Source organism: Ursus americanus, chromosome 3 (assembly GCF_024610735.1).
Source record: "Ursus americanus isolate L20-20 chromosome 3, mUrsAme1.1.p, whole genome shotgun sequence".
Lineage (NCBI taxonomy): Eukaryota > Metazoa > Chordata > Mammalia > Carnivora > Ursidae > Ursus > Ursus americanus.
The window spans coordinates 22,388,505-22,405,847 of record NC_142129.1 but is presented as its reverse complement, the minus strand read 5'-3'; the positions used below and the strand labels follow the sequence as shown (position 1 = coordinate 22,405,847).

At 43.3% G+C, this 17,343-nt stretch overlaps 1 protein-coding gene across 9 annotated transcripts in view; it reads left to right on the top strand.

Moving 5' to 3' along the window:
* Positions 1-17,343, top strand: part of NRF1 (nuclear respiratory factor 1) — a 143,338-nt gene that overhangs the window by 103,441 nt on the left and 22,554 nt on the right. For 8 of the 9 annotated variants that reach the window (XM_045792659.2, XM_045792655.2, XM_087860833.1 and 5 more), the window contains 2 exons: positions 381-538; positions 7,354-7,478. In XM_045792659.2, coding sequence (XP_045648615.1) covers positions 381-538; positions 7,354-7,478 — 283 coding nt within the window. Of the gene's footprint in view, positions 1-380; positions 539-7,353; positions 7,479-13,623; positions 14,624-17,343 lie in introns of those variants that run through there. The other variant, XM_045792656.2, reaches the window with a different exon arrangement.

Here is a 17,343-nt window from a genome sequence, read left to right as displayed (position 1 = left end):
CTATTCAAAAGAACAGGTAAGACATTGATATGGCTCAGATATTTCAAAAATTATTTAAAAGTATACATTGGAAAATCTTGCTTTCTGTCTCCTATCCCACCTATTCCCACAACTCCCCTCCCCCCACACACAGAGAGGAGAATATTTTTAGTGGTTTCTTTTGTGTCCTTCCAGATGTCTTTATGCAAATATAAGCAAATTCAGATATATTTTCTAATACCCCCTTTTTTATACACAAAAGATAACATACTAAAAACTCTGTTCTGTACATTGTAGGTCATGTTAATTTAAAAATGTGTATGTATTTGGCTGAGCACATACAATTTATTATAATCCTTTTGTGACTTTGAGTCTTTACTATCATGTCCTTTCTGCCTCAGGTGGAACAAAATTGGGCCACGTTACAGGGAGGTGAGATGACCATCCAGACGACGCAAGCATCAGAGGCCACCCAGGCGGTGGCATCATTGGCAGAGGCCGCAGTGGCAGCTTCTCAGGAGATGCAACAGGGAGCCACGGTCACCATGGCACTCAACAGGTGGAGGCAGGGCTGGGGGAGTAAATAAGGACGCTGAATCTGTCCCTACCTACGGGTTATAAAGAGAAACGTTGCACTTCAGTCTCTCACAATTGGCGGTTGGAGCTTAACACTCGGCCCCTAGGGTACTGTAATTTGGCTTATAATCTGCCTCACTCACCCTGTTACTGCCCCACCCCACCCCACCGCAACCAGTCCAGCCTTCTGACTTCCAGCTCAATCCTGCTGGTCAAGGGACGTTGATCCGTTTTGCATTACCTGTCTTGTGCTCTTTATCAGACCAAAAGCAGCAAGGTTTGAGTACTTCGGGTTTTTAAAGGGAGCAAAGGATATAGTAAAGCAAGAGCTTCAGGATTGATTTTCCATTTACCCTACAGAGCAAACTGCTTTTAGTCATACTTTCATTCCTACAGAAGAAACTACTTTTCGTTCGGGGCATTAATCCAAGTTTGGGCTGGTTGAGAGCTGATTTTACTGACTTCAGGAAACTTGGTTCCCTTGCTTATCAAAGTCTTTGAAATGAGTTTTAGATTATTAGGAAAAATAATTGAAATATTTTTCTTCAGGTATGTTTAGGAAAGGTGCTGCAGAATGGGGTATTTCAGTGAGAGAGTTTCCGAAACTATATTGTTACAACTACTTGGTTCCTTCTGTCGGTTTTGACAGAAGAGATCATCCCCATATCATTCTTTTTCTTCTTCATTGCTGACATAATTTTATTTTCAGTGGACCTAGGCATTTTACCTAATAGTTAAGAGTGTGGGTCTTGAAGCTAGACTGTCTGGGTTTACATTGCAGCACTGTCACCTACTAGTGGTTTGACCTTGGATCATTTACTTGAACTCGGTGCCCAGGCTTTCCTCTTCTGTAAAATGGGAGTAATGACAATAGCTCCCTTGTTAGGGATATTAACGAGATCTTCAGATCAGTGCCTGGCATATGGTAAGGCTGCTGTCCCCATTATGTGCGGCAGCTGTTAGCCTCACATTTAGTCACTGAATTCTTATGACCTGCCTGCACTCTACTGCGTAAGGTTGTAAATAAGGAGTGCTCTAAGATACAACGTCTGCGCTCAAAAAAGTCATACTGTTCTCTTTGGGGAAATTGATTTAAGTAAAACACTTAGTAAACACTATTACTCAGTGCAATTGTGTAGTACAGACCATGAACATTGTAGAAAATCAGAGGAAGGGGATCACCTCCTCCAAACTATAAAAAATCAGCCAAAGTTTAGGTTGGTTGTGATAGATAGAAAGCTATCTATCACACAAACTAGAAAGCCTTGATAGGCTTATGTATGAATGATTTCCATGTGGCTGTATGGTATGGGGGCTGAAAAGGTTCTGAGGTCATGTAGATTCAGGGTTGAATTCTAGCTCTGCCACTTACTAGCCATTTGATCTTGAGAAATTTAACCCCTGAGCCTTGGTTTCCTCATCATAAGGATAATTTTCATCATATAGAATTTGAAAAGACTTACTGAAATGTTATATATAAAACTCTCATCGAAGTGTCCAGCCCATAGTTAGCACTTCCAAGAGTTAGAGTTGTCAGGGTACCTGGGTGGCTCAGTCAGTGTCCGACTCTTGATTTACGCTTGGGTCATGATCTCAGGGATGTGGGATTGTGCCCCACATCGGGCTCCGCACTGGGCATGGAGCCTGCTTAAGATTCTCTCTCTCTCCCCCCTCTCTAAAAAAAGAAAAGAATTAGAGTGATCATTTAAATTGCACTTTAAATTTCGTCTATTCGGAATTACGATGAGAAGAGATTAGAAATAGAAGGCCAGTTAGGGAGAGGCAGGCCAGGTGTGCCTTGTTAAAGGCTTGGAAACTGGTGAGAGTGGAGATAAAGTGACTGAGTCTGAAGGGAGTATGGCCAGAGTGTGGATGATGGGTATGGAACACACACACCTCCCAGGGGTACCCAGTGAGTCCCCGAGTGACCTGGGATTGAAACTTTTTTCTTAGCCCATTGAAGCATGTGGCTTTTCAGTAACATGAAAGTCTTATTTGGCCCAACCCCACTCCTTCCTTTGAGAGAGGATGCACGGATAAACTTCCTAAAAGTCATGGCCAGAGTGAGAACCTCCCTCTGGTCTGGTAACCCCTCACGGTGGCATGAAGCCTAACGGGCCACCATTAAAGACCAGCGAAACTTGATTTCATTGAGCCAGCACCTTGGAGATTCCAATGAAGTGTGAGTGTCCTGGGAACTCTATACATAGTGGAAAATATGAGGCACATTCTTGCTCCCTTTAGTGGAAGGACCAGGGCTTATTTCTAAAGGCAAGGAGAGTAATGGTTTCCCCTGAGGGCTTGTTAACGAGCTCAGATGCAGCTGAGGTGGCTATAGTGTTTACTCCAAAGGAAGAAGGATGCGGTTCACTGTGGCATGGAGGAGGAGGAGAGATGTTGAAATCTGTTTGCAATCAGAGAGTTCAGCGCCCCGATGAGTGTTGGGGGATGGTACGTTGCAGCCTCTGTTAGGGGTGAAGAAACCAAGCCCAGCAGCCAAGACTAGACTACAGCCGGCTACTCGGGGCTTTCTGATTCCAAGAGAGGTCACCCACTGTCTGATGCCAGGAGGTTTGGACTTAAGACGCAGACCCCTGGTGTTTGCTTCTTTGTGGGACGAGACAATACTCCCAGCCTCTCTGCAGATTGTGTTGCTGGAAGTCATCTTAGTGAAAACTACACTGAGAAATCCGGTCTTTGTTCCCATGGTAACAAAGCGATTTCGTAGAGCTGCTTCCTTCCAGCCTGTTTCAGGTGCAGATGGGACAAGCATGGCTCTTGACTGATCACCTGCCCTCTCCCGCACTGTAAACAGCAGATGTGGGCGCAGAGTGGGCACGGAGAGGCCGCACGATATGGCAGGCGGGGAATAGGAAGGCTGAGGGGCTCCTTCATCTGCGGGAGGGGAAAGGGGGGTCAGGACAGATGCAGGACAGACCTGTTTTTCAACCACGCTGTTAAAAAGAGTTTTGTGTAGCAGCAAGTCAGAACAAGGGCCCGGGGCTCCAACAGCCTTCAAGCCCACCCTGGCATTACAAATAACCCAAAGAGGTTGAGGAGAGATCGTTATTAAGAAAAATGTGGAAACTAGTGAATATTAATTATTTTCAAGATACATAATAAATCAGCACTTTTAGGAAGGAGATGGGGAGAGAATCAAAATGAACAAATGAGGTGCAGAACATTACAGCTCAAAAAACCAAAAGTATTCAGCTGAACCACCAGAGGGAAAGAAAGTGAAATCATCATCTGCTTGTTGCAATACAAAAATTAATTTGAAGTTTCAGTTTGTTGGTTAAGCCGTCCTAGATTATATTCCCTCTTAAGTCTGTTGAAGTCAGTATGGCCCTGGAGTGCCTGGCTGACTCAGTCAGTAGAGCACATGACTCTTAATTTCAGGGTCGCCACACTGGGCATGGAGCCTACTTTAAAAAAAATTGTTTTAAAGTCAGTACAGCCCTTGCATATACAGACGCATGGTAAGTATTTATAGACCGAGTCTACATTTGCCCTCATAGGAGTTTACACTGTGTTGTCAACACAGAGACAATTTTTACTTGCGTGCCTACTGTGTGTTGCAACTCGGCACTATGGGGAAGCAAAGGCTTGCTTTGAGTTCCCTTCTCAAGGAACTCAGAGTTGCTCTTCTTTTGCTGTGAAGACTCTTGGCTTAAAAAGAGAAGTGAAAGTACTATTGACTTAAAATTAGAGATAATATTAAAATAAAATATGGCTGTAATGTATGGACTGGTACTCATTTGTCTAGTAAAATGGGATGGACGACCTAGACTAGAAATCCTCTCTGGAGATGGAGGGCAGGGGCGCCACAGCTGCTGCTTTCTCCTGGGGATGAAGGCTGGGCACTTACAGATAAGCTGATGAAAACTTTGCATTGGTAACTCTGGTTTAGAAACTCACTTTTGTGAAGGAGTAGCTTAGAGACTTTTTCAGCCGTCTTCACCTTGTAAGTAAAGAGCATCTTTTCCTAGCAGTCTAGTTTGCTCACTCCCATGAGGTCTACTGTCGGGTTAGAGTAGATTTGGAAATGAAGGCCTGTTGGCCACTGGAGTCGCCGCTGTCTTCATGCCCCATGGGAGGGATCCCTCCATCACTGCTCTGCGTCCGGCCCCTGACCAGGGATGAAATAACTCACCTCCCCAGCCTGTGAGCTCGCCATCCCCCTCACACCTCTGGTCCCGGATTGCACTGGCTTTCTTCTACCAAATACATTTTAGAAAGGTGTTAAAGAAAATGACTTTAAATATGTACAGCTTCAGACAGAACAACACAGGTGTGATTGGGAGCAGGTGCACTTCCACGTCCGCGTAGCTGTCCTCCCTTCATCGCCCATAAAACTGCACACTGCAAGCATGTGTGCGGGACCCCAAGACTGGCAGGACATCCCCTGTGATGGGCACAGAAATCCGATGGTACAAATTGTGATGAAAACTGTGGGGAAGGGAGCAGTCGCTGAGGTAACCTGTAAACAAAGATCGTATTTCCCTATAAACAGTTCTCATTTACAGCTTCCTTCTCCAAAATACCACACTGCTGCAGCTTTTCTCAAAGCCTGGACTTTTCAGCTCTCCGTGATGTCTCAGGCCAGAGTGTGAAATATCTATGTCATGAATCAGTGACAGCTGGGTACTGTAAAATTTTCCAAGAAACATCCATTTCTTAAAAAAATATGTTAAAGATTAAGGATCTAGAAATCATTCATTTTACTATCTCTAATAAAGACTTCTGAAGGACTTTAAAATTAAACTCTACCATGTAAAAACGTAAAGAATAGCCTTAGTAGTAATTGTAGATCAAAGGTCCCTTTTAGTTCTAAACTGATGTTACAGACACCATGCAATGACTGGCTGTGGGCGTGGGATCACCAAGAAGTGTGTCTCAGCATGGGGGGTGACCTTAGCTCTCACCTGGGCTGCACATGCACGCCAGGACTGTTGAGCTTTTTGCTCGGCCCCAATTACACCCCCAAATATTTAGGAAGGAAGCAAACAAATTTGAAATACGTAATTACGACCTTGAACTAACTCAAAGGAAGCCTGGAACTTAAAAGTTGCCACAGATGAATGAGTAGGGGAAGAAGGGGGGGGGGTCAGCAATTTGGCATGCATTATTTTGAAGAAATAGTCAAAGAATATTTACATGGGGAAATACCATGTTAGGTGAAAAAAAAGCAGGCTGTAAAACTGCAGTAGGATCCTGCAATTAGCTGTTGTGTTTACGATTAGAAGGAAATAACTTATCTCTGTATGATATTTTTAAAGTTTCTTTTACATTTAATGAAACTTTAACACGTCTGCTACTTGTATTTTATTATCAGAAAAAAAAAACTTAAACACAGAGACATAAAAATTGAAAAGCAAATCAAATTAGTAAGAAAGGGAGAATTTTCTTTTTAATGGGACTTGTCTGTCCATTGGGTTTCTTTTACTGCTTCCTAGAATCCCTGCATTCCCCCAGGGAAGTGATCATGTCAGTTACTTTTCTAGACCTTCTTAAATGAAAGTGACACTGTGGAGTGTGGTACGTGTTGCTTTGCCCACAGTCGGGACATGTCTACCCTAACCAGTCCACGGCCCCTCATACCCCAATCGCACCCACGTCTCGTGACTACAAGGTGTGCCTGCGAGAGTTAGGGCCTGTAGCTTCAGAGGAAAGCTGCATCAACTGGCTTTTTTGGCGTCAAACCCAGGACTTTGCCCACCTCGGCAAAACTGGATGACACCATCTCCTCTGCTCCATGCCCACGTTTGATGCTCCTTCAGTAACGGTGCAAAGTGGGAGCTGATGCTTTCCTGGACGAGGTGCTGAATTTCTGCATCTTTCACATTTTAACATCTCTGAAATTTGGATACTACAGTACTACAATTATCAGGCATTTTCTTTTCTTTCTTGCTGGCACATAAAATAATGGTGCATTGTCTAGTTTGTAGCCTCAGAGAACCAATAAAAATGGGTATTTGTGCACTTGGGAAAAGCATATAGCAAGGAAAAGAAAGAAAAATAGGATACAAATTGCTAGAATAGTGCTCACTATAAACAGATGGTTAATATCTTTCTATTTTACAAAGTGTTTGCAGTGAAGGCAGATTTCTTGTTTCATTGTGTTTCTAGAAGCTAGGAGTTTGGGCTTACCCTGATCATTTAAAATTTCAAGGCTTAATTTAGCACTGCCCACATGAACCCTGAGGCAAAGAGAAGAGCTAGGCTTTGCAGGATATTAGGGTCTTGGTCAGCCATTACTTTGTATTTGAAGTCATGGATATGAACTACATTATTATGATTTAATATTAATTAAATAGCAAGTTGAGGTTGTTGACTCCTGTTATCATCCATCCTCTGCCACCAAAGGGCAGTTTTAGATCATCTGTCCAGTGTTACCATAAAGAGAAGAGAAAACAAGAAAACTTTTGTGATTACCAACCAGAAAGGCTTTTGTACTGTCAGTATGGATCAGAGCTCCCGCTCTGGCAGTCAAGCACTCAACCAACGCTGATAAAGAAGAGACTGGTAATGAGTGCCTTCTGTCCTCAAACACCCATTTCTTAGAGTTAGCTTTATAAATCTGTAAGACTCGGGGGTTCTCTAGCTATTTACTGTTAGCGTTTAAAAATTCCTCTGGCCTTATCCAGCAACACTGCACTCCCGTATCTGCTGGTAGGCTCTTACCCATGAGTCCGTAGAGAGATCCAGGGAAGCGTTGGGAAGATGGTGTGTCTTGCTGCAGTGCTGTACTTTCATTCAACTTACACATCCTCCTCTCTGCTGTCCCTGTGCCCACAGCGAAGCCGCCGCCCATGCTGTCGCCACACTGGCCGAGGCCACCTTGCAAGGGGGGGGACAGATCGTCCTGTCTGGGGAAACCGCAGCAGCTGTCGGAGCACTTACTGGAGTCCAAGATGCTAATGGTAAGAGAGCATACATATTTTATTGAATATCTTTCCTTGTTTCCACTTAAACCTTCCTGACATGACTGACAGCAGACCCTTCAGAAAGAGGTTGAGCTTTGATTTGAGTTTTTCTTTATTGATAGGCAATTGATGCCTAGCGAAATTCTAGGAGCCTCTGATTCCTTTCACTAGTAGGAAACTTGGGGTTTTCTTGGGGTGGGAAATGCCATGATAATGGCTATCTAACTGAATTGCTTATTTGAAAAGTATTTTGCTGTGATAGGACTGAGAGGTACTTTAAAATTTGCTCTGGGGCACATTTTGTCCTTTACTGTCCCATGGGGTAGATCAATGTCCTTTGCTGTAGCAGAGACCCTCCCCTGGGCAGGTACATTGTGGTAAGTTAGAATGTTCTATCTCAAGAAAGGCACCAGCATCTCACACAGGGTCAGCCAGCAGGCTGTGATGAAGGCGCCTTGCTGGTTGGTGCCGGGAGTCTGCCTCCTAATAAATGCAGCCTCACCAGGGACCTCTGGATTTAGCCAATAACACGCCACCACCCTGCCCTTCTTTCCCAGCTCTTTGACTTCCTGGATATTGGTGATTTCCTGAATAAACAAAAGGGAGAAAGTTCATAGAAATATGGTGGCAAAAATTTACAACTTCAGCCCAGCTCTTTGGATCCACTCCAGCAGGCTCTGGAAGTCAGTTACCAAGACCTGGGCTGCCTGGGGGAGTGCCTCAGATGTCTGGGGCAAAGACAATGACCAGCCCCGTTCTGTAACACTCCGTGATTGTTTATTAAACTTAATATATATATATGGTTAAGTAGGACAAGTTAAGTACTCTATGGAGATTTCTTTTTCGTGTTGAAAGGAGGATAAATGATAACATAGTCTTATTTAGACAGACAGTTGCTTAATGACATCAGTGGCTGAGAGGAAAGTTCCTGGCACTTTTTACGGGATAGATCCCTTTTAAGTGAATGAAGTTATTTGGAAAAGTCTTGGAAGAAAGACCGAAAGCTGTATCCTCCTTTGGAAGTGAGAAGAGGAAAGTACTTGTGTCTGTCACCCAGAGAATAACACAGGAAACATAAAGAGCCCCTGTGGCTCCTGAGAAACATTTTCTTAAAAAAACAAACAAACAAGAAAATCAAATACTACAGCTACAGCCTGCTTTTTCTGTAGGGTTAGGGACTCCCGTGAACTAACCCTAACAGAGATCGACTTGATCTTCGCCAGAACACTGCAGGTTAAAGGGCATCTCATAGCCATGTATGTTCAAGATGAAAGGACCATAGGTAGATTTCAGGGAAACCTCCCTCTTTAGCTGGAATCCTACCTCTGCTTCCTTACCTTACGCTCTTCTCTTCTGAGTCCTAATCTACCTTGAACAGATAGGGTATCTGGCTCTGTGACGTTCTTCTGAAGTGCAGATTGCTGTTATTCCCTGTGGAATGCTGCAGGTACTTCTCTGCCTGCGTTTCATAGGAGGCTATTATCCCTTCTAATGGTCTTGACCTGTCTGGGCTAGGAGAATAGACAGCTTTATAGTTCTGGCTCCTCCTCAGCCTCACCTTCTCAGATTGAATTTATAGGTAAGTTTGAGGACCCTGGGGGTCTCTGGCCACGTGGACCCATTCAGCCCTACAGTAAAGCTGAACCATACCCACTATCATTGATTCCTGGAAACTGCCTCTTTTCAGTAGCCTTGCGGTGTGTGAATCAGTTGCGTTGATTTCATGTAGTTGATCGTGTTGGTGCTAAGAGAAAATTCTGGTCTACATCCTAAAAGGCAGTGGTTCCCAAAGAAGGTCAGCCCCAATGTGTGGCTGCCAACCTGTGCCGAGCTAAGACACAAGAGCTGGAGTTAGCACTTTCTCAACACAGCGTTTCTGAATCAGACCAGGCCATTGAGTTGCGCCTTAACCCCAGCAATTTTAGGTGAAGGCTGATCATTTCATCTCTCCCTTGGGAATCCAGAGAATGAATCTAATACTGGATATGATCCAAATAATTCTGATGCTTCTTCTATCTTTTGACATTTTACCCAGAGTGCTATAGAGTTTACTGTGGGGCTGGAACCAGATCTCTCCCATGTAAATAGCTGATTTGGTATCTGGGTAGACTTTTAGGGAATTCTCTTTTCATCATTCTTTCAGAGTGTGTCTTGTTGCCAAAGTTTGTCACTTCTGTGATGACAACCTTATGGTGTCTGCCAGTAGACCAAGTTTATTATCAGGAAGAGTATTATCAGGAAGAACCAGATGGTAGAGGGACAGGTGCTATTTGGAAAAGCCACTACTGGGGAAAAAGAAATACACCCCAGATTCCAGAGTATGGTTTAAATAAAAATCCTAGTAGCAGACAACTCTTCTAAGAGCAATCTGGATATTGTTTAGGCCTGAAGCAGAGGGGGTTTCTGCATCCCCGTTGAGTGTGGCGCTTGATAGAGTACGGTAACAGGTGAGAGATGTCCGGGCAGCAAGGCTATGAAGCAGTGTCCTGCTGGACAGCGGTTTTCAAGTGAAAGATAATGACCCATGCATACAACCCAGAAGTTTAATTTCTGGGTCACCAAGGCAGATTGGACAGAGACTTTGCACCTGAAGATGTCTCCTTTTTTCTGGACTCTGCCCCACCCCAACACTAAGGGGACTGCTCAAGCACTGGTATTACTTTATTTCATGGATGCTCTCCCTTTTTTGATGGCACTAAATAGGTCTTTGGTCTCTTAGGATGGAATTTCATGGTTTGGTTCGATTGACAGTTTTCACAGATGCCTTTCTTTTCATTGAAGTGCAGGTAGAATTGCCTAAGACTAGGGAAGGCCTCTCCATGAGTGCCTTCCTTTACATCTTTTCTTGTCTGTTCTTGTCTTTTTCTCACAGTCGTTCCTTGCCTCACCACCCCCCCCCCCCGCAATACCTTAATGTAAAAGGTTGTGCAGTCTGTAAGGCAGGCCCACACAGGGGTCAAGGGGCTCTGTGACCCACCTCTCACCTGACCTTGCCACCCATGGTTAGCAGTCTTCGGGCAACCAGATCTACACATTTTTTTTCTTCCTTCCTATTTCAGCAAAAATAATTATAAATAAGAACTATATTGACCCTTGGCCACTTCTCCCGAGGTGCTGTTATGTCTGAGATCTTACTGCATATTCATGCAGCTGTCTTTTATTCCTAAAAGCTAGATGGGAGGGGGATTAAACAGATAGTTCATAGTTAATCAATAAAGATAATGGGAATCATCTGCTTCAGCTGTTGTCCCATTAAGCCTCTTACCAGAGCTGCTAAGAAAATATCCTGTTTTAAAGATATTACCCCTTTAATGTATATGTTGCAAATAGGGTTTGTTTTTTTTTTTCAGTTTATTTTTATTTAACTTCTGTTACTTTCATTTTTATTTCCATAATTATTTGTCTTTTGCTTTTACATTTACATAGGTCCCAAATCAGATAAATATCTATATGGCAGTTCTTCTTCGGTCTCATTTTTTTATTTTAAATACTGTAAAATAGGGACACCTGGGTGGCTCAGTCAGTGAAGTATCTGCCTTCGGCTCAGGTCATGATCCCAGGGTCCTGGGATCGAGTCCCGCATGGGCTCCTTGCTCACTGGGGAGCCTGCTTCTCCCTCTGCCTGCCGCTCCCCCTGCTTGTGCCCTCTCTCTCTCTGACAAATAAATAAATAAAATATTTTTTTAAAAAGTTCTAAAAAAAATAGTGTAAAATATCTGGAATTTATTTTGGAATATGACATTAGGTAGGAATCTGAATTGATTTTTTTTCCCCTACATAACCTATTCCAGTACCATTTATTCCATAAAAAGGTTGAAATCCATCCTTTCTTTTTTTTTTTTTTTTTTTAAAGATTTTATTTATTTGACAGAGAGAGAGACAGCCAGTGAGAGAGGGAACACAAGCAGGGGGAGTGGGAGAGGAAGAAGCAGGCTCCCAGGGGAGGAGCCTGATGTGGGGCTCGATCCCAGAATGCCAGGATCACGCCCTGAGCCGAAGGCAGACGCTTAACCGCTGTGCCACCCAGGCGCCCCGAAATCCATCCTTTCTAAACTGATTTGAAATGTCATTTTTATCATATGCAGAATTCTTTTTTTTTTTAGTTTTTTATTTTAATTCCAGTATAGTTAATGTACAGTGTTATATTAGTCTCAGGTGTACAATACAGTGATTCAGCAGTTCTGTACATTACTCAGTGCCCATCATGATAAGTGTACTCTTAATCCCCTTCACCTATTTCACCCATCCCCCCACCCGCCTCCCCTCTGGTGACCACCAGTTTGCTCTCCTCCATAGTTAAGAGTCTCTTTCTTGATTTGTCTCTCCTTTTTCTCCCCCCCATTTTTTTTTTGCTTCTTTGTGCTTCACACCTAACATGGGGCTCAAACTCACAACCCTGAGATCAGGAGTCACAGACTCTATCAATTGACAAAGCCAGGCATCCTGACTTTATTTCCCTTTATTCATTTCTTTTGTTTCTTAAATTCCACATGAGTGAAACCATATGGTATTTGTCTTTCTGACTTATGTCACTTAGCATTATACTCTCTAGCTCCATCCATGTTGTTGCAAATGGCAAGATTGCCTTCTTTTTATGGCTGAATAATATTGCATTGTATATTATCCGTTCACCTATAGATGGACACTTGGGCTGCTTCCATAATTTGGCTATTGTAAATAATGCTGCTGTAAACATCCGGGTGCATGTATCCCTTTGAAGTAGTGTTTTGTATTCTTTGGGTAAGTACCCTGTCGTGCAGTTACTGGGTTGTAGGGTAGTCCTATTCTTCACTTTTTGAGGAGCCTCCATACTGTTTTCTGCAGTGGCTGCACCAGCTTGCGTTCCCACCAACAATGCAGGAGGGTTCCTTTTTCTCCACATCCTCGCCAACATTTGTCATTTCTTGTATTTTTTATTTTAACCATTCTGACCAGTGTGAGGTGATATCTCATGGTAGTTTTGATTTGCATCTCCCTGGTGATGAGTGATGTTGAGCATGTCTTCATGTGTCTGTTGGCCATGCGTATGTCTTCCTTGGAGAAATGTCGGTTTGTGTCTTCTACCCATTTTTTAACTGGATTATTTGTTTTTTGGGGTGTTCAGTTTTATAAGTTTTTTATGTATTTTGGGTACTAACTCTTTATCAGATACGTCACTTGCAAATATCTTCTCCCATTCAGTAGGTTGCCTTTTAGTTTTGTTGATTGCTTCCTTCCCTGTGCAGAAGCTTTTTATTTTGATGTAGTCCCAATAGTTATGTTTCTTGCTTTTGTTTCCCTTGCCTCAGGAAACATATCTAGAAAAATGTTGCTATGGCTGATGTCAGAGAAATTATTGCTGTGCCCTCTTCTAGGATTTCTATGGTTTCAGGTCTCACATGTAGGTCTTTAATTCATTTTGAGTTTATTTTTGTGTATGGTAAAAAAGTGGTTCAGTTTCTTTTTTTTTTTTTTTTTGGCGTGTAGCTGTAGAGTTTTCCCAACACCATCTGTTGAAGAGACTGTATTTTGCCTATTGTATAGTCTTGCCTCTTTTGTTGAAGATTAACTGACTATATAATCGTGGGTTTATTTCTGGGCTTTCTGTCCTGTTCCATTGATCTTTGTGTCTGTTTTTGTGCCAGTACCATATTGTTTTGATTACTATAGCTTTGCAGTGTAACTTGAAATCTGGAATTGGGGTACTTCCAGCTTTGTTTTTTTCTTTCAAGATTGTTTTGGCTATTTGGGGTCTTTTGTGTTCCCATACGAATTTTAGGATTATTTGTTCTAGTTCTGTGAAAAATGTTTTTAGTATTTTTATGCAGAATTCTTAAATAGATTATGTAAAGTCTTTTGTGTGGATCTTCTATTTCCATTCAACTATTTGTTTTGTTCTTTATACTGTAATATGTTATTATTGTGGTGTTATTATTAGCAGTTAGTGAAAGACCTTTCTCCAAATTTGGAAAAAATTCAATCAAAATTCCAAAAAGATTGGGGGGGGGAGTGACCTTTACAGTAATTTTAAAGTTCATCCAGAAGATTTAAGCCTTTTTTTATTCTTAATTTTACTTCCAGTGTAATTAACATAGTGTTAAAGCCTTATTTTAATTTAACTAATTTAAGTGTTCTCCTCTCCTTCTGCCCCATCTTTCCCTAGGGCAGGGGAAGTGGGGAGTATTCATTATCACAGAGATGGACCAGGAGTGGGAAGCAAGTGCTCTTAATACTGCCCCAGTGAATTGAATGAGACACTAATTGTTGCTGGAAGAGACACTGTCCCTGTAGTTAGACCAAACCAGGTGCGTCTTTCTAGATTAAGAAATCGTGGCTGTCCATTCTGTTTATGCAGAATTCTATGGAGGCTCACTTCTTACACTTTGAAACTTAAATTTCCCTTTCCCCCCCCAACTTCTTCAATTTCATTTTTTGTACTAAAATGAGGGTGGGGCACACTCCCCTTACGGAGTACTCCAAGCTAGGGATCTGCATTCTTTCCCACTATTGACCTTGCATTCTGTCTCTCAATTCCATTGTCTTATTAATTTTATTTATTTAATAAACATTTATATAATGCTTGCTACATGCAAACCCTCTGCTAAGTGTTGTACGTGCATGAAGTTATTTAAAACTCAGAATAATCCTATGAGGTAAACACTATTATGCCCATTTAATATATGGGGAAAGTGAGACACCGAAAGTTTCAGTAACCTGGCCAGGTTCACACGGAGTGTGGCAGAAGTGGAATTTGAATTCAGGCAGTTTGCCTCCACGCCACTCAGCTATGCCGCCTCCCTTTGATGTGACTCCACAAATACAGAGTGATGACTGTCTCCCAGTGTTGAACAAATAAGTTTGGGAATGTCAGGCCTTTCTCCCCATCCCTGGGAGAAGCCACTTGCCTTTGTCTAGCTTAGCCTCAATGCCCACCTACCCCAGTTGTCCCTGATGGCTGTAGGGAGCCTGTGGTGATTTCTAATGTCACGTGCTCCCCTATCCAGCAGCCCTCCCCTCTGCCTGCGTGAGTGCACACGCACTTCCCTTTGCTAGCCTAGGGGAGCCCATGGGTCTGTGGGTCTCCAGTGACAGAAATTATAGAACCATTCAGTGATCAGCTATCACATTTTAGTATCTTTAGTGAGCAGATCACTTTGCAATCAGTGAACATGTTTTCTTATTTTCATTTGATGGGCGGGGGGGGGGGGGGGAGGGTTGTTTAAAATGAGGGACGTTGTTTGGGGGCGGGGAGTAGATGATGTTCCCAAGGAAGTAAACCCAGCCTATGAGTTGTTTCCTCACCCCCTAGAACCTTCTGTCCAAGCCCTCCTGCAACCATTCAATTTATGCCAGAGCTCTTTCAACATTCCCACCTGTCTCTAGGAAGGTAGGGACCAAGGTGGTAGAAAGGGCTCTGGGGGAATGTACATTTCTGCCCGGAGCTAGTTGGTGGCTAACTTGTTTCCCCTGCTCCTCACTGTGCCTTCCCTTCGGCTCTAACCCCATACCTTGATTGGGTCATGCCAGAGAGTTTAGAAAATGCATCTTTCTCCACTGTTTGACATCCAGAGACCATCCACCACCTGTGCTGTCCCGGCTGAGACCTGGGGCCAGCTACTTTCCTCCTGCCCTGAACGGAGAGACGTGGACTAGAGGGCGGGGTCTGTTTACAAATTAAAGCTGATGGTAAGGCATTAACATTATACTTAGAGAAAGAGCAGCCCTTCTCGTTTCTCTGCGGTGCAGTATGTCCCTCCTTGTTCTGACCTGGTGCTGGCAACAGCCCTGCTGCCTGAGGGTCCGCCTTAAGACTCATCAACATAAATTTCCTACAACTAAGAGACCCCCCTGAGTCATGCTGCACTGTAAAACCAGTGTGCGGTTTACTACCCATTTCAACTGCCAAATCAAGCTAAATCAATTTTCAGTTCCTTTAGAAAAAAAATTCTGTCTTCTCCTTTTCTTCACACTGAACATGTCTTTACCTGTCCACCTGGCTGTTTTTCTTTGACCCTATTAAAAACTTTAAAGGGGCGCCTGGGTGGCTCAGTCAGTTAAGCATCAGCCTTCAGCTCAGGTCATAATGCCCACATCTGGCTACCTGCTCAGCGGGGAGTCTGCTTCTCCCTCTCCTCCCCACCTGTGCTCTCTCTAGCTATCTCTGTCTCTCTCTCAAATAAATAAATAAAATCTTAAAAAAAAAAACAACTTTTAAAAATATGTATGTTTCTCCAGTTTAATTTAATCTCAGCTATGCTTATTGGAATACCTTTTTCAAAAAATTCGATCTTTTTAGCAAGAGGGATAAAGGAGTAGATAGATGAGGACAGAAGCATGAAGTTCAGATAAGAGAGCAGGATTCCTGGGTGGAGTTTTTGCATGAGAGATTAGAACACACATTCCTATTCCGCAAGGCCTCTCAAGTGAGACAGGATGGCAGAAAGGTCTGTTCTGTACTGATTATAAAGAGGTAAGCGCAGCTGGATCTGAAGAAGGCAGCATGTGTGTGCTTTAATTCTCAGTGGAAACCTACTTTATATGTATTACAAAGACATTAGGGGGCTTGGACCCTGTGAAATTCTCTATAAATTTTTTGTACTTTTCTGGGATCCATAGCTTTGATCAGACGTGCAAATCGATCAGAGAACCCCTTCCCCCTCCCTTCCACCCCCTGCTCCTTGTCCGTGCGCCCCCCTTCCCTGCCAAAGGATTAAGAGCCTCTGCTATGGAAGTGGTGACTGGGGTCATTTAACTTTGTGGATATCTGGTCTTAGTGCTGAGACAAAGAGGGGCAAGGGAGTTGGGAGGGTCTGCTGGCCTAGCTGCTTACTCTAAAAGCTGCATTACCAAGCTCTGTGATCTTGAGCAAGCAAATTAACCTCTCTAAGCCTTAACTATAAAATTAGGCTAATGGTAGTTCCATGCTCACGAGGCTGATGGGAGCATTAAACAAAGTGATTCCTGTAGAGTGCTTAGCATAGTCCTTGGCACTTAGATATACTGTAAGCATAAAACAGTTATTAGCTGTCCACATCACTTTCATCGCCCCAAATTTCATCCTTGCCCAGAATATGTTTGGTCGCACTTCAGAGTGCAGAGTACCCTTGCGCTTTCCTGTTTTCAGGACAGATCCATACGCTTACCTTACGCAGTTGAAGATACATGCGCCAGAGGTAAACGCTGCAAAAATGGGACATCAGAGGCTCTTTCTGTGTAGCCTTGAGGGAAGGAAATTGAAGGAACTTTGATTGAGGGTGACACTGTTTAATGGCTCCTGGATTTGGTTGTATCACCGTCCTGGGGCAAGAGCTGCTCTTCTGTCCCAGCGCCTAGTTTGCTGTGGCCGCTATGGCTCTCCACTGCTCCTAAGGCCATGCTCTCTCTTCAGACCTCACAGCTGGCTTTCAGTCTCCATCATGAAGGGGGACTTTTTTCACTTTTTTTCTTATTTACACCACCACCATCATCCATTATTACTCACTAGATGTCCTTCTGTTCTAGCTCTTCTTTAAAAATAAGAGGGAAAATTCCAGTTCTCATCTTGATAAACTATAAAATACATCTCTCATTGTCCCTTTTTCTGTGCTGGACACATTAGTACATGGACTTGTTCCCAAAAGAGTCAGTGGAGATGTCAGTATTAAATTAACCTAGGAAACATGTCAGTGTGACTCCTCCAAAAAGGTGCTGGTAGGGGCACCTGCGTGGCTCAGTAGGTTAAGCAGCTGCCTTCAGCTCAGGTCATGATCTCAGGGTCCTGGGATCAAGCCCTACATCGGGTTCCCTGCTCAGCAGGGAATCTGCATCTCCCTCTGGCCCTCTACCTCCCCTGCTCATGCTCTCTCTTTCTCAAATAAAATCTTTAAAAACAAAAACAAACAAA